Source organism: Bos javanicus, chromosome 19, assembly GCF_032452875.1.
Source record: "Bos javanicus breed banteng chromosome 19, ARS-OSU_banteng_1.0, whole genome shotgun sequence".
In the NCBI taxonomy this organism is placed as follows: domain Eukaryota; kingdom Metazoa; phylum Chordata; class Mammalia; order Artiodactyla; family Bovidae; genus Bos; species Bos javanicus.
The window spans coordinates 63,050,959-63,072,336 of record NC_083886.1 but is presented as its reverse complement, the minus strand read 5'-3'; the positions used below and the strand labels follow the sequence as shown (position 1 = coordinate 63,072,336).

General features: G+C 47.1%; 2 protein-coding genes across 9 annotated transcripts in view; both read right to left on the bottom strand.

Moving 5' to 3' along the window:
* Positions 1 to 9,833, bottom strand: part of LOC133232970 (ATP-binding cassette sub-family A member 9-like) — a 61,609-nt gene extending 51,776 nt beyond the window's left edge. Inside the window, exons 1-2 of one of the 4 annotated variants that reach the window (XM_061393002.1) lie at positions 4,894 to 8,754; positions 576 to 3,203 (exon numbers count right to left, since the gene is read on the bottom strand). Coding sequence is in view for 2 of the 4 variants with exons in the window: in XM_061393004.1 (XP_061248988.1) it covers positions 4,894 to 4,932 (39 nt within the window). In the remaining 2 variants the exon portion in view is untranslated. The other 3 variants (XM_061393003.1, XM_061393004.1, XM_061393005.1) reach the window with 3 other exon arrangements.
* Positions 9,834 to 9,925: 92 nt separating this feature from the next.
* LOC133232968 (ATP-binding cassette sub-family A member 6-like) overlaps positions 9,926 to 21,378 on the bottom strand; it is a 64,473-nt gene continuing 53,020 nt past the window's right edge. For 4 of the 5 annotated variants that reach the window (XM_061392998.1, XM_061392997.1, XM_061393000.1 and 1 more), the window contains 11 exons: positions 20,330 to 20,447; positions 19,197 to 19,314; positions 17,567 to 17,658; positions 17,143 to 17,321; positions 16,279 to 16,354; positions 16,111 to 16,205; positions 14,846 to 14,965; positions 14,305 to 14,445; positions 12,194 to 12,273; positions 10,614 to 10,669; positions 9,926 to 10,481 (listed from right to left, as the gene is read on the bottom strand). In XM_061392998.1, the coding sequence (XP_061248982.1) occupies positions 10,380 to 10,481; positions 10,614 to 10,669; positions 12,194 to 12,273; positions 14,305 to 14,445; positions 14,846 to 14,965; positions 16,111 to 16,205; positions 16,279 to 16,354; positions 17,143 to 17,321; positions 17,567 to 17,658; positions 19,197 to 19,314; positions 20,330 to 20,447 (1,177 nt within the window). In that variant the 3' untranslated portion in view covers positions 9,926 to 10,379. Of the gene's footprint in view, positions 10,482 to 10,613; positions 10,670 to 12,193; positions 12,274 to 14,304; positions 14,446 to 14,845; positions 14,966 to 16,110; positions 16,206 to 16,278; positions 16,355 to 17,142; positions 17,322 to 17,566; positions 17,659 to 19,196; positions 19,315 to 20,329; positions 20,448 to 21,378 lie in introns of those variants that run through there. The other variant, XM_061392999.1, reaches the window with a different exon arrangement.

Genomic DNA, 21,378 nt, shown 5'->3' with positions numbered 1-21,378 from the left:
CCAGGAGAGCTGAAGACCTCGCAAAGGGATGACGCCGCTCAGGGTGAGACGGAAGAAGACTCCCAACAAGTGTGCGCACGCGTGCTGCACGTTGACTCCTCATTAGACTGAGAAAATTAGAGAATGCAATAGAGCCAAGTGTTCAGTTCTTTAACAGGGATAAAGGAATGTTACTGCCAGCGGGAGAAGACCACACAGCCGTTCCAGCGACTCATCACCAGCTCATTGCTGCTTAGCAACATCCTGCTGTCAGTACTGCTCCTGGTGTGTATGCCAAGGAGATTCCCACACGTGTGCACGCGGGGACCTGTACCAGGATGCCCTTCATAATGTAGAGTATCGGGGTGCATTGTCATCAAGTTGGAATGGATACAGTTCATAGCATACCAGGTAGGATTCAGAGGCGGTAAATCAGTACCCACTGATCCACGAGGAGAGATTTTAAAACACAGTGCCAATTTAAAAACTGGAAAAGAAGGTTGAAAGTGATACCGCTACATCATTTATATTAATTAACGCATGCATGCTCAGTTGCTCCGTCCTATCTGACTCCTTTGCGCCCCCATGGACTATACCTCGCCAGGCTCCTCTGTCCTTGGGATTTCCCAGGAATACTGGAGTCAGTCGTCATTCCCTTCTCTAGGGGATCTTCCCGACCCAGAGACTGAACCTGCGTCTCCTACATTGGCAGGCGGGTTCTTTACCAATGAGCCACCTGGGAAGTCCGTATTAAGTAATACTGCGTGCAGTAGAGAACATCCAGGACAATGAAAAGGTGACCAATAGCCATCCAACATATATAACCAGCACCTACAACTCAACCCCCCCAAAAACAAACAACCCTATTAAAAGTGGGCAGAAGAGCTGAAGAGACATTTTTCCAATGAGGAGAGGCAGAGGCCCAAGAAAAGACGCTCAGTATCATATTGGTAATCATCGGGGAAAGGCAAGCCCAAACTGCAATGAGATATCACCTCACCATGGTCAGAATGCCGTTATCAGAAACACCACAAATTACAAATGTTGGTGGGGGTGTGGAGAAAAGGGAACCCTTGAACACTGTGCATGGGAACGTACATGGCTGCGGCCAATGAGGAGAGCCATGCTAAGGTTTCTTGCAAAACTAAAAACAGCACTACCATATGGCTGAGCAGTGCCACTCCGGGCATATATCTGAAAATAACAAAAACACCGATTTGAAAAGATGCACGCACCCCAATGTTTGGGCTTCCGCTGTGGCTCAGCTGGTAAGGAATCCGCTTGTAATGTGGGAGTCCTGGGTTGGGAAGATCCCCTGGAGAAGGGAAAGGCTACCCGCTCCAGGATTCCTGCCTGGAGAATTCCACCCACTTCGTAGTCCATGGGGTCACAGAGCCGGACACGACTGGGCGACTTTCACTGTCCCTTCCTGGGTGTTGACAGCAGCATTATTTACAGTCGCCAGGGTGTGGAAGCAGCCCAGTGTCCACCAACAGAGACTGGCTAAAGAGGACGGAATATTACTCAGTTATGAAAAATGAAGTTTTTCCATTTGCAACAACATGGATGGACTTGGAGAGCGTTACGCTAAGTGAGATAGGCGGACAGAGAGAGACACATGCTGTGTGACGTCACATGCGTGTGGGATCTAAAAAGTATTACAAACTAGTGAATAAAACAGAAAAGACAGACTCTCACATACAGAGAACAAACTAGTGGTTGCCAGTGGGGAGAAAGGGGAGGGAGACACGGGGGGCGGGTAGGGGAAAGGGTGTCATGGGAGTGTATGGTTCACGTGTGTGAAACTTTTGAAAACTGTAAAGTACCTGATGCAAAGAGCTGCTGCTGCTGCTGCTGCTGCTGCTGCTGCGGCGCATCAGTCGTGTCCGACTCTGTGCGACCCCGTAGATGGCAGCCCACCAGGCTCCTCTGTCCCTGGGATTCTCCAGGCAAGAACACTGGAGTGGGTTGCCATTTCCTTCTCCAATGCATGAAAGTGAAAAGTGAAAGTGAAGTCGCTCAGTCGTCTGACTCTTCGCGGCCCCATGGACTGTAGCTCACCAGGCTCCTCCATCCATGGGATTTCCCAGGCAAGAGTACTGGAGTGGGGTGCCATTGCCTTCTCCGGATGCAAAGAGCTAACTCACTGGAAAAGACCCTGAAGCTGGGAAAAACTGAGGGCGGGAGGAGAAGGGGACGACAGACGATGAGATGGTTGGATGGCATCACCAACTCAATGGACATGAGTTTGAGCAAGCTCCGGGAGATGGTGAAGGACAGGGAGGCCTGGCGTGCTGCAGTCCATGGGATCACAAGAGTCAGACATGACTGAGCGGCTGAACAACAACAACCATTGAATTTAAAGAATCTTTCATTCACTTAGAAAAGGGGTGGGAGTGGAGGTAGCACATGAAACAGGAGTTTTAAACTCAGGAAAATAAATGATCAAAACAGCCAGGAGCTTTGTTTGAAACAATCATTCAATCATTCAGCTGAAACAATGAGCGAGTGGAAGTAGTTTGAATATAAGAGATTGGGAAGGAAATAATACTAACTACATTTAATGATGTTATTTTTATGTTCCAGGTAGCGCCAAGTGTTTTATTAAAATTAGTTCAACCCTTCCAATAAATCTTTGGGATATTATTCTCCCCATTCCACAGATGAGGAAACTGAGGCACAAACACAGGTCCACAGGCCAGGGATTTACCCCAGGTTGCCAAGTTCTGGAGACCTCGCTACGAAGCAATGCGCCTGGGGCACTGGAGGGTAAAGGCAGCAGCCTGTCGTAAGGTTGGCAGCCAACTGACTTCAAATCAGGGAGATAAGCTTGGGTCATCAGGGCAGACCCAGCGTCACCACAAGGGTCCTTAGACGTGCAAAAGGGAGGCAGAAGAGGAGGTCAGAGTGAAGCGATGCGGTGAGTGTCCTCAGTCACTCTGTCATGTCCGACTCTTTGCAAACCCATAGACTGTAGCCCACCAGGCTCCTCTGTCAATGGAATTTTCCAGGCTAGAATACTGCAGTGGATTGCCATTTCTTCCTCCAGGGGATCTTCCCCACTCAGGGATCGAACACTCATCTCTTGCGTCTCCTGCATTGGCAGGCAGATTCTTTACCACTGCGCCAGCTGGGATATCCCTAAAGTGCTGTTTCAAGGACTCAATCTGTTGTTTGCTTCTGAGATGGAGAAAGAAGGGCGTGAGCCAGGGACACAGATGCGTCTAGAAGCCAAGAAAGATAAGAAAACAGAATTCTCTCCTACATCCTCCACAAAGGAACACAGCCTTGCCAACGCCTTGATTTTGGTCCAGTGACACCCAGGTCCCACTTCTTACCTCCCGAGCTGTGCAGTGATACATCTCTTTGTGTGTTAAGCCATTAAGTGTGTGGCCATTTGTTTATAGCAGGGATAAAAAAACTAACCCCAGGAGCAGAAGAGGAGTCTGAGAACATGGAGTCAGGGAATAAGACAGAAGAGATCCTAAAGTCGGTCGGTCTAGAACGAGGGCCTTGGGACACACAGAGAAGGTGACTGGGGATTCCGTCTGGGCTGTACCTTGTTGGGGGGAACACAAGAGGGCATGGATTCAGGTTTAGAACCTGTCCAGGAAGGAAGGAAGGATTTAGAAGCTATGTGGATGAGTTCCTGATTATAACGTCAGCGTCAGAGCAGACTGTGACTAAAACCAAACCGAAATATTTCCAGGGCTTCTCTGGTGCCCCGGTCGTTACGAATCTGCTTTGCAATGCAAGGGACACTGGTTCACACCCTGGTCTGGGAAGATCCCGCTTGTGCAGAGCCACTGAGCCTGTGAGTCTGAGCCTGTGTCTAGAGCCTGCAAGCTGCAAACACTGAAGCCCGAGGGCCCTGGAGCCCGTGATCGACGCCAGCAGACGCCAGCAGACAGCAGGGTGATGAGAAGCCCCCGGCTGCAGCTCGATAGAAGCCTGCACGGCAATAAGGACCCGGTGCACCAGGAAAAACAAAAAGGAAAAAATATACACGGATATGAAACATTCCTGGTTAGGAAACCAGCGGTGCCGTAGACTGGGGTGTCTGGAAGGGTTAACACTGGGGCCTCCTCTACTTTCTTGCTGTGGATGAATGCGTGTGCTGGAGAACATTTTAAAGAATGATGAACATGATCTAGTCGTGATTGTGGCGTTTTTAACTGTTAAGGCTGATTTTTTTTTTCCCCACGGCATGTCCTGGTCAGAAATAAAAATACTATTCACTGTAGTTACACAAAACATCTATTTAGCTTAAATTGCTCTGAGTAGGAGCCTGTGTGATCTAATAATAACTTGGCTATAAAAGCCAGTCATTTCCTATTCAGACAGAATTCCCAGTATTCAGAGAATAAACATGTTACACAACAAATTTCGCAAACATTTAGAATGATAAACAAGGTCGATGAAAATATAACCTTCAGGTTTCTTGATGAAGCCATTTAAATCATTTAAATACTCAGAACCTTAGGTCTCTGGTTAAAAAAAAAACTAGTACTCAGAAAATCATGTATCCCCCCAATGCATATAAAGCCTCTGGCAGCAAAATTGAAAATGAACAAAAAAGAATAAGTAATTCTTACAGTTTGAGAAATATAGCTCATCCTTGTAAAGAGGCAACATTAAGTCTCATTCCTTTCAGCTTATCCAATAGTCTCTTAGACAAAACATGCTATTTGTCCAAACGTGCTTTAGTCATAGGGTAAAAATTTAAATAAATATTGGTTCTCCAAGTGGTTATTTACAATACAATATGAAATACTCAGATAATTTGAAAAATCAAAATGACTTGCTAACAACATCCTGCATCTCACAGTTTTCATCCAAGTGTTTGGCATTCCCTGTTTGAAGTCACACGTTATATTTTCATTTGCAAAACCACATTTTCAGAGGTTAACTTACTCTCAGGAAAGCTGGAGCAAGACTCCAGAAACAGTTCATCCACGGGTCTCCGCGGGTCCTGGAGAACAATTCACATTCCTTTTGGGTCACTACTACATCACGCTTTTAATTTCATGTTTATTGTGAATAGTTCCGTGTAGAATGGTTTCTGAAAAGGACTATGGTCTTAATTCAGCCAGACTGCCAAAAACTCTGCTGACATCACGTGGCGACTTCTTTACAGTTTCCTGTTTCTTTGTCTCCCCGCCAGCTCCCCAGCAGGGAGTTCGTGGCTGCAGATGGCTGGCTGGACCCAGCGAGCGTCAGTACTATCAAATCAAAGAGAAGCTAGTCTTTTCCAATTCGCTTTTCCATGCAAGGCCCTCATGGGAGAGCTGACTCCCAACACAGTCTTTTAAAGAAACATAAGTAAAGAAACAGTTCGGAACAGAGCAGAGACAAGTAAAAAAGAAAAAAAAAAAAATGACATGGAGAAGGGAACGGTACCCCACTCCAGTATTTTTGGGAGAATCCCATGGACAGAGAAGCCTGGCAGGCTACTGTCCATGGGGTCGCAAAGAGCTGGGCACGGCTGAGCAGCTCACACACACACACACACACTGTGCTGAGCCCGGGGGATGCCTGTGAGAAGCACTCATGTACCCATTCGAAAAAAAAAAAAAAAAGACAAATACAGAAACGGGCCAGAAAGCAACTCAAAAGTCTCCACTGAAATTTAGTTCTTAAAATCTGGATATAGAAGTATGGCGATGAAGAATGTAATTTTTTAAGGGAACAAAATGAACTGAATTTTCATCTTCATCTGAGTTGTGTTGCATGCAAGCTACCTGCGGCATCTTTCTTGCAGTGGGGAATACGAGAGTCCTTAGAGCAACGTCACCTAAAAGCACCTGCCCTCCCAAGAGCTACGAGCTTCTTGTTTCTGCAAAAGTGCCGGAAGGCAGACTTTCTCTGTAAAGCGGCTTTACTTTCTCTGTAAGCAGCCGGTGGTTTTTAGGACATCTTGTTTTTCATATTATCGAAGAAACATTTTTAACAGGTAAGAGCTGCCGTTCTATCTTTTTTTGAGCATTTCAGGTAAATCAAAGATGAGGCAATTCTAAAAAAAAAGTGAGAAAGTTGCTCATGAAATTACATGAAATTGTAATTTCATGAAAGTATAATTCGTGGAGAAGAAAGGTGAGTAGGGGCCAGTGTGTCTCTGCTCGCTGTGTGGGACTGTTGCGTTCCCCTGTGCTGTAACTGCTTCCTGAAAACGCCCGTGAGGGTATATGCTGTGCGGGCAATTCTCAAACCAAGTAGGCTCATCCGTTTCCTACAGGCTGTGATAATCACATGAGATCTTCCTCCTTTACCTCCCATTCTCTCATATTTATTCTCTTGCGAATTGTATGAGTCCAGAAATGGGTAGGCTAGCAAAATAGAGGCAGATTGAACTCACTAATGCCTACGACTGTCAAACACAGACAGGCTCTGATTGTTGCTGTACGGCTGCTGTCTTCTGCAGAAGATACAAAAGTATCAGACTTAAGAACACCTGCCAGAGAATATAATGTGGACATTTTGTTTTCAGATGAACTTTGTATCTAGGAGAGAGATTATGTCTTCTGACCCCAGTTGGCTTCTGGACTGGATTCTTTTCTTTCAACACGCTGGCCTCTTCTTTGACCATGTGGTAATCTTTATAGTGTCGTTAACACAGCAAGCACACCCTCATTAATCCTCTTTTTCAACATTTTCTTGGTCAAGTCATGTCTGCACTCTTCTAAATAAGCTTTGGTTTCCGCTTCCCAATTAAAAAACAACTGTCCTGTTGGGATTTCAAAAGTGGAATAGCACTAATTTTGTAGTGTAATGTCCTTATGAAGCAATCACATATGGTATTTATTATGTGCAAGGCACAGTGAAATATTGCCACATTGAATAAACATAAGAATCTCACGAGGTGGGCATTATCATGCACGTGCCTGCTCAGTTGTGTCTGACTCTTTTGAGACGCTTTGGATTGCAACCCACCAGGCTCCTCTGTCCGTGGGATTCTCCAGGCAAGAACACTGAAGTGGTTGCCATGCTCTCCTCCAGGGGATCTTCCTGACCCAGGGATGGAACCCAGGGCTGTGTCTCCTGCACTGGCGGGCAGATTCTTCACCTCTGAGCCAACTGGATGTCAGGATCAGCCCAACAACGAACCGACCCGAGGGAGCGGTGGCATAGAAGAATTAAGAAAAAGAAGACTCAGAAATACAGTGGGGGTCGGAGGGCTGATGCCACTCGCAGGCAAAACCCAGATCCTGATCCTCACGTGTCTTTTATTGTTAACTTCTACTTCCTTGTTCGTGCTCTAGAGATATCTGTTCTTTACAATCTCAGATCAGGGATAAAGATATACAATGCACAGTCCTCAATGCCAAACCTTTAGGCCTTTCAGGACTGTTTAGCTTTTTGGCTAGTGATGCCCTTTCTCAGCAACTCTCTCAAGGCTCTGGTTACGGGGACAGTCACTGATGGTTTCCCATCAGTCACATCAGTACTTCAACATCTTGTTTTCAAGATGTCTTTCCACAACGTACTTTTTACTGCTCCCAGCCCTTCGCCTGGGGCTGATGAGAAAGTCATTCTTATTTTTCAAAGAAGCCCCATTAATTATAGCACAGGGCTATGCATAGCTTATCCCCTTCACTGGAAAGTCCAATCACTCCTATTTCACAGATGAGTAAAGTGAGTCCCTGAGCTTAAATAACTTGCACAAAATCAAACAGCTGGCGAGCAACAGAACCTGGGTTAAACCCCGCCTTCAGCCTGGGAGCTCAGATGACAAGTGCCGTGTCACGAGCCCTCCGTATGTCTCTCTTCCCTCCGCGAGTCTCAGGGAGGTGCGTGCGTTTTATGGTTCTCCTTGACTTTGCCTCCTGTGTTTCGCAGCAGTATTCTCCAGGGCCGGACGTCAGATGCTGTCTTTTGCATGGAGCTATCGCCTCCTCCTGGACACTCTCCTGGCGATTTGTGCAGAGTACCTGGGGCCATGGGACTTGTGTGCAGCCCTCAAAACCGCGCCAGGTCAAAGTGTAAGGACCTGATCTGCCAAGAGAGCACGCAGCAGCCCAGAGCCTGACAGAAAGAGGCGGGGACGCTGCTCTTTTCCAGAGTCTTCCCTGCTCTGGCCCTTCACCTTTCCTGACCTAGCTGCACTGCCTACATTTGGGTTTTGGTAGATACTCTCCCAAAATTTCCTTGTTTCTTAAAAATATAATATTTTGCTTGGTCCTGCTTTATGAACTTTTTTGTCTTGCCACACCCTTTGTATGACATATTACCATCTTCCAATCTTATCTGTGGTCCCATTTCTTGGGCATCTTTTAGCCTCTCTCCGTGATCTGCCCGGGCTTCCCAGGTGGCTCAGAGGTAAAGACCCTGCCTGCCAATTCAAGAGACACAAGAGACGCAGGTGAATCCCCTCGGTTGGGACAATTCCCTGGAGAAAGGAATGGCTACCCACTCCAGTATTCTTGCCTAGACAATCCCATGGACAGAGGAGCTTGGCGGGCTACCGTCCATGGGGTAGCAAGAGTCAGACACGACTTAGTGACTAAACAACATGATCTGCCTCTGGGATGTCTCATGGAGCAGAATAATTTTATTTTTCTTTCACCTCTTCTGCAAATCTTTTACTTTCCACAAGGAATGTATGTCGTAGGATCAACAGTCCGCCTCACCCAGCTGTTTGATGGGACAGTGTCTAAATTAAGCTTGCCTGTGGTTTTCCACTTCCCCACTCCTACACAGATTGTTTTCCCTCTGTTCCTCTCCTTGCTCTTGTTTTCTCTTCATCTGGAAAGTTCTGAGTGAGAACCTCCCGGTATGTTGTTCTACTGGTGCTCACCTTTTAACGTTGGCCGATGTATCTAAGCCTACGCTCTTTGGGAGATGTTAACACTCAACGTCTCCACCTGTCTTCCCTCCACGGCCTGAGCTGGACACCGTGCTCCCTTCCTGCCCCCGAGGACGTCCTTCAGCACATTTGACCTTGAAACCTTAGCCCTGCTTCTTACGGGCTGTGCAGTGCTGGCAAGTGATTTTCTCTGGAAACTTCACTTTCCTCACCTGTAAGTGTCAGAGAACACAACAGCATCCAACGGGGTCATAAAGAATTTTTAAATTTAGGGTTTGTTGGGCAGGGTAGTAAAGGAAGAATATGTGATCACTTATGTGTGGAATCTAAAAAATAAATGACTGAATAAAACAAATCAGAAACAGACTCACAGATATAGAGAGCAAACTAGCGGTCACCAGTAGGGTGAGGGGAGTAGGGAAGGAAGAGGGGTCAAGGGCACAAGCCACTGTGTGAACAAGTGAGCTGCGAGGACACGCTACACAGCCCAGGGAAGGGCCACGCTTTGCAATAACTTTAAAGGAACTATAATCTGTAAAAAGTTTGAATCACTACATTATATACATGACGCTAATATTATACATCAGCTATAAGGAAGTAAAAGTCGCTCAGTTGTGTCCTACTCTTTGCGACCCCATGAACTATACAGTCCATGGAATTCTCCAGGCCACAATACTGGAGTGGGTAGCCTTTCCCTTCTCTAGGGGATCTTCCCAAGCCATGGATCAAACCCAGGCCTCCTGCATTGCAGGCGGATTCGTTACCAGCTAAGCTACAAGGGAAGCCCAAGAACACTGGAGTGGGTAGCTTTTCCCTATTCCAGATCTTCCCAACCCAGGAATTGAAAGGGGTCTCCTGCATTGAAGGCAAATTTTTTTTACCAACTGAGCTATCAGAGAAGCCCCATGTATCAACTATACTTCCATTAAAAAAAAGTCAAAGAACTTTTATCTGTTTTTAAGCTCTAGGAAATTTTCAGCTAATACATGGGTCAAATATGGCCTGTCTTCTAGTCAACTTTTTTTACTGGAAGTTTACTAGGTCTTTGAGATATATTTTCCCTGTCTTACCTTTTGCCTAACTACCATCTTGAAATTGGAAGCAATCTGTTTCACACCACACATAAACAACCTTTCCACTACACAATTTTAAATTTATTTTATTTTTTTGTTTATAAAATCTGTGTCTTTGTTATTCATTTTTATCGAAGTATAGTTGCTTTACAATGTTGTGAGAGTCTCCATGGTACAGCAAAGAGAGTTAGTTATACATATACATACAACTCCTCGTTTTTGGATTTCCTTCCCATTTAGATCACCACAGAGCCCTGAGTACCGGTTCCCTGTGCTATTCAGCAGGCTCCCCTGTCCGTGGGATTCTCCAGGCAAGAACACTGGGGTGGGTTGCCGTGCCCTCCTCCAGGAGATCTTCCTGACCCAGGGATTGAATCCGCGTCTCTTGTGTCTCTTGCATTGGCAGGCGAGTTCTTTACCACTAGCACCAACTGGGAAGTTGTTTTAAAATTATATATACTGCTAATTGTTACATATGACATGAGCTCAAATAATATCAACAGAGAATGATCAAGCTGGAGGCTTCAAGGGCCCTCTGAATGGCAGAGGAGTTTCCACCTCATGGTTGTATTAACCTCTTCATCGACATTTCCCAGCTCCTGCTCCTTAGAAAGTTCTAAGAACACCTGAATGGGAGGCAAAGAAGAAGGAAAAACAATAAGCAAGCTGTTGATTGGCCTCAAAAGAAACAAGCAATATACACGGGACTTTTGCGTGAAATTTACAGGAAGGACGCCACACCACACGGGACGACTCACCTTTCCCAAGGTGCACTGAGAGAGGCTGTATTCTTCCAGGTTAAAGTTACGTTTCACTGAAAGAAAAAATAGACTGGTAGTAGATGTTTACGATTTATTTATTACCAACCATCTAAGTCATCTAAAATAAAAGTGCCAGTAATGAGTATAAATGGAACACAGAACGGAATGAACAAATGTTTGGTGAAAGAATGAAGTGAGAAGTCATAGTATCGGTATAAACGCATATTAAACTCATCTTGACATTAGAATTTCCTCACATTACTTACTGATAATATGGTTTATTACTGGGTTGGCCACAAAGTTCTTTCATAACATCTTATGGAAAAACTCAAACAAACTTCATAGCCAACCTATTAGTATGTGTATCTTGGGGAGACAGCTAAGTTCCTTGAGGGACTGAGGAACTCAGCGATGCCTTCTTACACAGAGGAAGGTTGCAATTCCATCTCATTCCCTTTAAAAAGATCTCAAAGTCCTGCATCACTGTGCTACAGCCAGTTCCTCTCCAGGCCCATCTCTCTACTGGGCCTCCCCACCAGAAAATCTGCGTGAGACCGGCCATCAGATGCACTCCACACACACTCACGGGTGCACGGTTCATCGTTTACACACTCAGGATCCTCTATGCATGAGCCACCCCTGGGTGCCAGGGACGGAGCAGGAGAGATCAGGCAAAGCCTAAACCTCTGCCTTCATGCCGTCTGCGTTCTAAAGAAGCACTTACACGTGTAATAAAGTTAACAGTAGCTCCTCTGGAGAAAAGATACATCTAGCAAATAAGAGATGTTTCCAGGATGGTTTTAAGGAAGGTCACAGTAATAAGGTGATAATTGAGCATAAACCTAAGAGAAGTGAGGAACAGCCTGGTCATTTAAGAAGCAGAATTCCGGGAAGAAGAATCAGAGTGTGCAGCCCTGTGCAGGGGCAGGCGGCTGTGTCTGGTGTGTTAGAAAGAGCAAGAAAGCAAGCCGGAGAGCTCTTCCGTCTCAGACATGAGGAGTCGGGCACTGTTCTAGGCTCTTCCAGATGAGGTTACTCAGTCCTCTAAGTAATCCTGCCAAGTGGCCACTGACACCACCTTTCACTTAGAGACGAGCCATCTAGACACACAGGGGTTATGTAGCTTTACCAACGTCTCCTAGCTTGCAGCTTGTTCTAAAAATAGAACTACTCTGTGATCTAGAAATCCCACTCCTGGATATACAGCTAAAGAAAATGAAAACACCAATTCAAGAAGGTTCACATACTCCAATGTTCAAAAATAGCGTTGTCTACAATAGCTAACATTTGGAAGCCAACTAAGTGCCCATCTACAGACGAATGGATCAAGAACGTGTGCTGTGTATATATATATCTCACATAAAGTAAAAACTACAAGGATGTACTGTACAGTACAGGGAATACAGCCAGCATTTTATACTAATTTTAAATGGGGTATAATCTACAAAAACTTCGAACCACTACCTTGTATGCCTGAAACAGATAGTGTAAATCAGCTGTGCATCAATTGAAAAATGAACATAATTAAGGTAAGAACTAATTCTTCAAAGGTTTTATTTAAAAATGGCCACGCTTACCTGTCTCCAACTTGTGAAAGGCCTGAGAGAGGGGCTGAACGTCCTGCACAGGCAGCCTGTAAGCCGAGGACAAGGAGTACCTGGAGACAGAGACACGGTCACACTTCATCTTGAGTTTCAAGGGGGAAAAAGACCATCAAAATAAATGCTGATGTTAAAAGTTAGTAAATATATTTTATTATTTTAAAAAATTTATTAACAGATAAAATGAATACAAACTAACATTTGGCTTCAATATGAAACAATAAGATAAATTTCAATAGGTATTTCTTGCAGTGGCTTTGTTGGCTGGCAGTTGGAGATAATTCTCCTGGAAGTGATCCAGTCTAATCACATTTATGCTCTAATACTTCGGCCATCTGACGCAAAGAGCTGACTCATTGGAAAAAGACCCTGATGCTGGGAAAGACGGAGGGCAGGACAAGAGGGCGACAGAGGATGAGATGGTTGGATGGCATCACCGACTCGATGGACACGAATTTGAGCAAGCTCCAGGAAATACTGAAGGACAGGGGAGTCTGGCGTGCTGCAGCCCACGGGGTTTCAAAGAGTCAAGACACCGTTTAGCAACTGAGCAACACAACGCTCAGTTTAGTTTATTCAAACCTATTTCTCGTGGAACATAGGCATTCTGAATGAATCCCTCTGATGAGTTTGAATAATTTAGAACTAATCCCAACATTTCATCCCTGTAACCAGAAAGCGAAGGCAAGAGACATGGTTGAGAGTGAGGGTCATAATAGTGAGGGATTGAGACGGCTTTACACTTAAAAAAAAAAAGCACAACGTGAGAGTTGTGAGTTGTTTGATTTGGGGCAGAATGAGGACTGTAGCCCGAGAGACAGCGCATGAGATCGCTGAGACACTGCTCCCAAGAGGCCGCGGGGCAAGGCCAGTATGGAGGTGATTCTGGTGGAGTGGGGGGGGTACGTGCAATCGGGCACGTGTTTCTTTGCAGAGGATTCTGCTGGTCTCGTGACAGTTGCTGCTGACCACGAGGAGCCGTCGTCACCATGAAGGTTGGTGCTTTTCTAGATGTGGGGAGGTGCAAGAGTTGGGCTCGTAAAATGGGCTCCTGAGAACATCTAACCATCTGAGGCCCGGAGCTGTTTCCCAGGGGCACAGACGCCTCATGCCTGCCCTCCCCCCGGAACGCTCTCAGGGGCGTTGGAGGTCCGCAGCTGCAGCAGCAATCCTTGTAGAGGGAGGCAGCCCGATGGCTTGTGCCAACCTGCAGTTGACCCAGCTTGAAGGAGAGAAAGTGCCGGGGCTGATTTCTGCCCCGGTCCCCTTGTCCCACCTCTGCTGAGACCTCAGGCCCCACGCATGGCTCGTTCTCGACAGATTGTGAAGCCCCCGGCTGCCCGGAAGCCGCTCAGACCCTGGTCTCCACCCAGCTTGGCTCTCCTGCCTCTCCATCTACATCAAAGCCGTGGCTTGAGGGTCTGGGAATGGGACTGAGTCCGTGTCCCTGCACCCAGCTAGATAATTCTGTTACTTTGTACTGGGTGTTACACCTGCTTCTTACATGGCTTCTCCCCACAAGGAATTTCAAATTCAGCTCCTGCTCCAGCTCCCTGCCCTCCCCTTAAAAAACCACACCCCTCTGCCTCTATGCTCACAGACACACTCCCTTCCGTTCTTCATTGTGAGGCAGGAAAACCCCACTAAAGGCACACGCTTTGATGGTCCCAATTGCTGTTTCCGATGGGGCTGGTTCACTCTAAACACTTGCATCTTTAAAATGGTAAATATTTACGTCTTTTAAATATTTACAGGGAAGCCTGGGGAAGGTGTCCCGGGCTGGCTGTGCTTCTGTGCAGATTCAGGTCATCAGAACTTCCTCTCCGGTTTTTCCAAGTCCCGCTCCAGACCTGGGGACCAGCCTTGGGTGGCCACGGAGGCCCAGGCCGGTATCCCCAGGCCTCCCTGGGGGGACACATCTTCCTGGGGACTCTCACAAATCTCCTATGATCGGGAAGACTTAAATCTGTTTCTGAGGTCCCTCCCTTGATGCTGAAGTCTAATCGCCCTGAAGTGCTTGCAGAGCAGAGAAGGAACTGCGGATGGAAAAAGCCAACCTGCTCCTCCACAACCAAGAGCGGCTTCACCTTTCCTGCGGGGCGGCCCGAGGGAACAGCCTCAGGACCTCCGTGTGGACCGACATCCCCTGGGAAGCCTCCTTCAGTTTCAGTTCCAGAATGTAATCCTTGCCGAGGCTGTTTTTCAGGTGTTGGATGGAGCCGATGCATCTGCGAACAAGAAGGAAGACACGCTGGGAAAATCTCACCCCTGGGATTTTGTCCTGTTATTCTTAAATTTCAGATGTAGGGAGAGGGGTCCCTGAGGGAGGGGGGAAGAGCGTCAGCTGGTTACAGTGGTTTTGCCCTTTTCATGTCGTTGCTGTGTTAGTTGCTAAGTTGTGTCCAGGTCTTCGTGAGCCCAGGGACTGTAGTCCGCCAGGCTCCTCTGTTCATGGGATTCTCCAGGCAAGAATACTGGAGCAGGTTGCCATTTCCTTCTCCAGGGGATGGTCCAGAACCAGGGATCCAACCTGCATCTGGATTCTTTACCGCTGAGCCACTGGGCAAGCTTAGCCCTTTCACAGCAAGTCTCGTTTAGAATTCCAGGGCAGGCTTGGCCGGCACCCACCTCAGCCTCCCGGACACCATGATGGCCACGCGGTCGCACACGGCCTCCGCCTCGGCCATGGAGTGGGTGGTCAGCAGGGCGCCCCTCGCCGTGTTTCTAACGGCTCTCTGGACCGTCTGCCTGAATGAGCCCCAACAGTAACGCCGTATTTTAAAAGGGTGAGAAAAAAGAGAGACGGAAGGGAAATTTTATGGATAAAATACAATTCATGAATCATATTTAAATCCTAAATTTAAAAAAACAAACAGGAAAATGTGATTACTTAGAAGGTTTTGGTAAAAGTTTTTAGGTGTTTTTAGGTGTGTTAATGGCATTCTGGTTAAGTTAAAAGAAAGAAAATTTCATTTTTTTAGCAGAAGTTAATCGAAATGTTTATAAACGAAGGATATGCTGTCTAGTATTTGCTTCAAAATAATTGGAAAGCAGCAAAAGGAAGTAGGTAGAGGCAAAGACGAAGAAAGATTGGCCTTACATGGAGAACATTTGGCTTACTAGAGTCATAGATGATTCTCTTTCCATTTGTATAAAATTTCCATAACAAAGTTCTTTTAAAAAGTTGGGAAAATACTGGACAGACACAAATATGAAAGTGGGTTGGAGGATTTTATAACTCCAAATATAAAGTCCTCGATAGGAACATAAGAAGAATTTAAAAACTATTAAATGAAAATCTATATCAACAAATTTAACAGGTTAGGTAAAGGCAGCGGAGGACGGGGGTCGAAGCAAAGGAGGAAAATGTATTAGCAAGCTAACAGTTTCTAAGGAAAAAGTTACAGACATCTCAATAACTGGCAAAATTAATCTACATTCCAAATCGCAAGACCTAAAACACCAGCAAGATCCTGAGAGGTTCTCTAACTCCACTCGAACGCTGCTTGAAGCTGGTGCCCTATGAGGGGATGTGCTGCTCAGTTGCTAGGTCGTGTCCGACTCATTGCAACCACACGGACTGCAGCCCGCCAGGCTCCTCTGTCCATGGATTCTCCAGGCAAGAATACTGCAGTGGGTTATCATGCCCTCCTCCAGGGGATCTTCCCGACCCAGGGACCGAACCCCTGTCTCCTACATCAGCAGGCGGGTTCTTTACTGCTGAGCCACCAGGGAAGCCCCTGAGAGAATCTACTCGTTAAACACTGGTTTCCCTGGTACTGTGAGTTGTCTCCGCTCAGCTAGCGGGTCAGTGGATCTGCTTCTCCAAGGTCAGCTTAAAAACGCTCCTTTCACGGAAGGCCCCTCCTCCTGGCCCTGCGGGGGCTGCTCACCACAGCTGCTTCTGCTCCGCGGGGTCCAAGCCTGTGGACGGCTCATCCAGAAGCAGGATGGGCGGGTCTCCCAGGAGGCTCAGCACAAAACACAGCTGCAAGGCAGAGACACGGGCTGTTCCTGCCGCCGCCCGCCACCCACGGAGGAAGCCCGCGGGACACACGCACCTTTCTGGCGGCCCCTCCTGATAACTTCTGCACGGGAACGTCCAGCTGTTCGTGCAGCCTGAAGGCGTCCACCAGCCTGGTGGGAAACAGGGCCAGACGGCGAGATCAGGAGAGGACGTGGGGAGAAGGATGACCAGACGCAGGGGTGACGGCCCTGGGGTCCTCCTCGGGCCATCACTCTCAGAACTGACCGTCGACGCAACGCTGCAGAGCAATTCTTCCCCAATTAAAAAAAATTTAAAAATCTACTCTGAACATGAAAGATTTACATCTCATAAAAAATTGTAAAACTAACCTGAATTCTCATGAAATAGACGATTATTCATTCACTTAACATTTTTTCAATTTATTCTGTTGAAGTGTAGCTGGTTTACAATGTTGCATTAATTTCTGCCGTACAGCGAAGTGAATCAGCTATGCCTGTCACATTCCTTTTCACGTTCTTTTCCCTCTGGTCTAAGCCAGGATACTGAACAGAGGTCCCCGTGCTGCACAGTAGGACTCTGTTACTTATCGTTCTATGTGTGAGAGCTTGCACCGCCACGCCCAGACTCTCTCGCCATCCCTCCACATCTCGGGCTCCCGGGGAAACACACGTCTGTCCTGTGCGTCTGCTCCTGTTTCTTCGGTAAGTTCGTCTGTGCCCCAGTTTAGATTACGTGTAAGTGATACCCTATGTATCACTGGACACTGACAGCTATTCTACGCTGTTAACTTTTAAAGGTCCCCCGGCCGGGGGTGCAGGGTTTGGCCCCTGGCCCCCATCCCCACTCAACCCCTGCTGCTCCTGGAAGATGGAGATGTCCCCCTACTCCCCACTCCTTGTCAGCGACAGCACAGAGGAGCCTCATGGGCGCACAGTACCGTGAGATGGCCATGTGGGCGTCCGCTCGCCGCAGCCCTTTCACGGCAGCAAACACCTCCAGATGCTCTCGTGTGGTCAGGCTGGGCCACAGCACGTTCTCCTGGGGACAGTAGCCCAGGAACCGGATGCTGATGTCCCCCTGCTGATCCGGATCTGAACCGTACCCCGTCAGCTCCACCTGAGAAAGTGTGCTGGTTTCAGAAACGTGCAAGCCCGTCTTCAGCCACGTGATTCCTCAAGAAACTGACTTGTGACTAACGAATGCCTCGAGTTTTTGAACATGGAAGAAATATTACAGCAGTTACCCCGTATATTTATTACAGAAAACTACTTAAACTACTCACAGCACAGCCTCACAAGGACATCACCTCTACTACAGCACGTCTATTTGGGGAACGGAAACCTCATCTTCATTTGCGCTACCTCTCCAGCTGTTGGCGTCATCATCCCAGATATCATTCTAACAGATGAACTTTTACCAGCGCCATTAGGTCCCAGCAACCCCAAAATTTCTCCTGAAAGAGAGGCACCCGCCATCAGTATTGAAGTAAAACAATAACATAGATCTGCTTCTTCAGCAACTTTCTGAGATACATGTTCATCTCCATTGCCATTTTGAAGTTTATATATGTAATTTGTGTTGCCAAAACATGTGCTTTAGCCCCTATAATTATATAAAACATTTTGGAAAAAAAGCTTAGAGACTGACATTTGCTGTCCATACTTTCAGATTACTCTTCCAGTGGGAAAAGGTGCCCATAATTTTTTATAGGGCGGACGGCTGGCCTGCTGAGGACCTAAGCAATTCCTAAACCCGGGAGTCAGGCGCCTTTCCTCCGTCCAAACTCCACCACCTGTGCCTGAGTCATTATCATCTTTCATCTGAGATGGTACGATGATATGAAAGCCTCTTAACTTGTCCACTACCCAAATTCATGGACAAATAATAGCCAGGGTGAAACATTTTTCAAAGTATCAATTAAATGGTGACAAAAACCCATTAGAGGCATTCTGCTCAACTGGCCTGAAATCTAAACTCTGCTGTGGTTCACACTGGACCCCGTGGGCCCTGCTTGCCTCTGAGAGCATCCCTTCCGTTCACAGAGCATCTGCTGGCCTCTCTGAGCGCCTCACCCACTCCAAAGGCATGCCTGGGTCTGAACCCTCGCTGTTTCCTCCATCTGGGATGCTCTTATCTCTGCACGCTAACACTGCTGGTACCTTCTTATCGCCTAGTGCTGAGCTGTGCCAAGTTGCTTCAGTCGTGTCTGACTCTGTGTGACCCCACGGACTGCAGCCTGCCAGGCTCCTCTGTCCATGGGTTTTTCCAGGCAAGAATATTGGAGTGGGTTGCCATGCCCTCCTCCAGGAGAATCTTCCTGACCCAGGGACTGAATCCAAGTCTCTTATGTCTCCTGTATTGGCAGGTGGGTTCTTTACCACTACACCAACTTGAAGCCTGCTATCACCTGGATTTTGGCTTAACTGTCTCTGCTCAAGAAAAGTCTTTCCTAACCCTAAGCTTCCCACTAAAGAATCCACCTGCAGTGCATGAGACCTGGGTTCAATCCACGTGTTGGGAGGATCCCCTGGAGAAGGGAATGGCAACCCTCTCCAGTATTCTTGCCTGGAGAATCCATGGACAGAGGAGCCTGGTGGGCCACAGTCCATGGGGTCACAAAGAGTCAGACACGACTGAGCAACTGAGGCTTTCAGACTCCAACCCTAAGTGAATGTGGCCCCGAGTCACTCACGTCATTTCACAGATTTGAATGTTCCCCACAGAACCGGCCAGTGTGACATCTGAAACCTCTCTTGATAAGTCATTTCTGTTTACTGACCCCTCCGGGGATGTAAAAGCTATGAGGTCATGCATTTGTCTACTGTTTCATAATTATATTTCCTGATTCTTAAACAGCCCCTGGCACACTCAAAAAAACATATGTTGAATGAGTGAATGAATGCTTCAGCGAGTACAACGGTGTTGATAACCTCGATGTTCAGTGGGTATTTCTAAAAATAATGGCAAATTTAAGCAGTGACTGTTCCAGACCTTTTTTAACACAGAAGGAGACATTTCGCACTGCGGTCTTCTTCCTCCTTCTTGAAAAGCACCGTTTCTTCTGGCCTGCATACTCTTTGTGAAGACAGCTAGCAATTATGACTGGTTTCTGGAACAGAGAACAGAGTGATTTTCCTCTTAAGCAGCAGTCACTTTTCATTTCTATGCTCTGCCTCCTGGAACCTCTCTTGCCCCCCGTCATGAACCAATCCATATTTGCGTCGAGGGCAATCCACATTGCTTGTCTCAGATGTAACATGCTGGTGGATGTTGACAATACTTCTTGCTAAAAGCAGATGAATGAATAAAGAATATATATGTATTACTCAGTCATAAAAAGAGTGAAATCAGGTCATTTGCAGCAACATGGATGAACCTAGAAATGATCACACTAAGTGAAGTTAAGTCAGAAAGATACAGACAGATATCATATGAGATCACTTACACATGCAATCTAAAGTACAACACAAATAAACTTATCTATGAGACAAACAAAAAATAAATGGACTGAGTAAACAGCATCATTTCAGGCTGGCTTCTTGTCTTCCAGTAACAGAAATATCTAGACACCTCCCACATCAAAATCAAAGAGTAATCCTTAAAATCTTAATCTCTACCCGACATTCTATAACAAATCTCACGTAAATTCTTTGACTCATGAGACTGGGGGTTTGAAATTGCAGCTCTATATATCTAAGGCCATTTTTCTCAAAAAACAAGATGAAACCAGTGTGATTTGCATTCTTCTTTGAGCATGAAGGACTTCGAAAGAAGTGCCCGCATGTTTAGGAACTGCTTAAATGCACCGTTTCCCAGGTGGTTCCGTGGTAAAGAACCCGCCTGCAGTGCAGGAGATGCAAGCGACGCATGCGATTCGGGTTCCGTCCCTGGGTCGGGAAGAGCCCCTGGAGGAGGAAATGGCAGCCCGCTCCAGTGTTCTTGCCTGGAGAATCCCAGGGACAGAGGAGCCTGGCGGGCTGCAGTCCATGGGGTCGCAGTCAGACACCACTGAGCGCGCACACACACCCAACTCCAGACTTTCTAAACAAAACCCAGCACATCAACCTCGATTCCTGAGCTCCTGAGCATTCCATTAACACCCATTTTGACACTTGCATCCCTACCTCCTCTATTGATGTGTTCAGGGCGGTGGCTGTTCTTATTCTTTCTGCTTGAACATCTTCGTCTTCACCTATAGGTTCTTCTGCATTTGAACGAGCGTCTCTGCTTTGGGGGGAAATTCTACAGAAAAGATGAAACACACAGCATGTGGGTTTTTTTGCTAGGTATCAAAAATATATTAAACATCAGCTTCTCTAACTATCCCTTCCACTCCCTGCCATAGACTTGAACACCCAGCTATACTTAAAACAGGTAACCAGCAAGCTCCTACTGCAGGCACAAGGAGCTCCGCATCATGTGGCAGCCTGGACGGGCGGGGGGCTTGAGGGGGAGCGGATACAGGTACGTGCTGGGGGGAGTCGCTTTGCTGCTCACCTGAGACTATGGCATTGTGGTTGGCTACACCATAATGCAAAGTGAAAAGCTAAAAAAAAACCAGCTTCTCTGTGATTTCACCACGGTCCTTTCAGCACACTGGTGATGAGGCCGACTGTGAACGGCAGGAGCGTCCACCCCCGCAGCCGAGTCCCCTTCTGGTGCTGCTGCTGTTCTCCTGAGTGTCTCTGACCCTTTCAAACTTCTCACCAAGCACTGCCACTGCTTTAAGAATCAGGTCCCGTGTTCTTCTCCGCTGACGCTGAGCCCGTGTAGTCCCCTGCGTTCTTCTCTGCTGACTCTGAGCCCGTGTTACTCACGCCCAGGATCTGCCTGGTACCCTTCCCTGTTTGGAGCTTCCCTGGTGGCTCAGGATCTGCCTGCAGTGCCGGAGACCTGGGTTCGATCCCTAGGTGAAGACCCCTGGAGAAAGAAATGGCAACCCGCCCACTCCAGGATTCCTGACTGTTGACCCTTACTAGAGTCTCCCCCTGCTAAAACACTTGAGTCGTGCTGCCGAACCAACTCCATCCTATCGCTCTGGTCAGGCATGCGTGATCCTCTTGAGTGGGAAAGGGCGTGCCTGAGTTCTCACTAAAATGCTTTTCTTAGTATACATATTTTACTGAAGTACAGTTGGCTTACAATGGTTCAGGTGCACAGGAGGTGGTTCAGT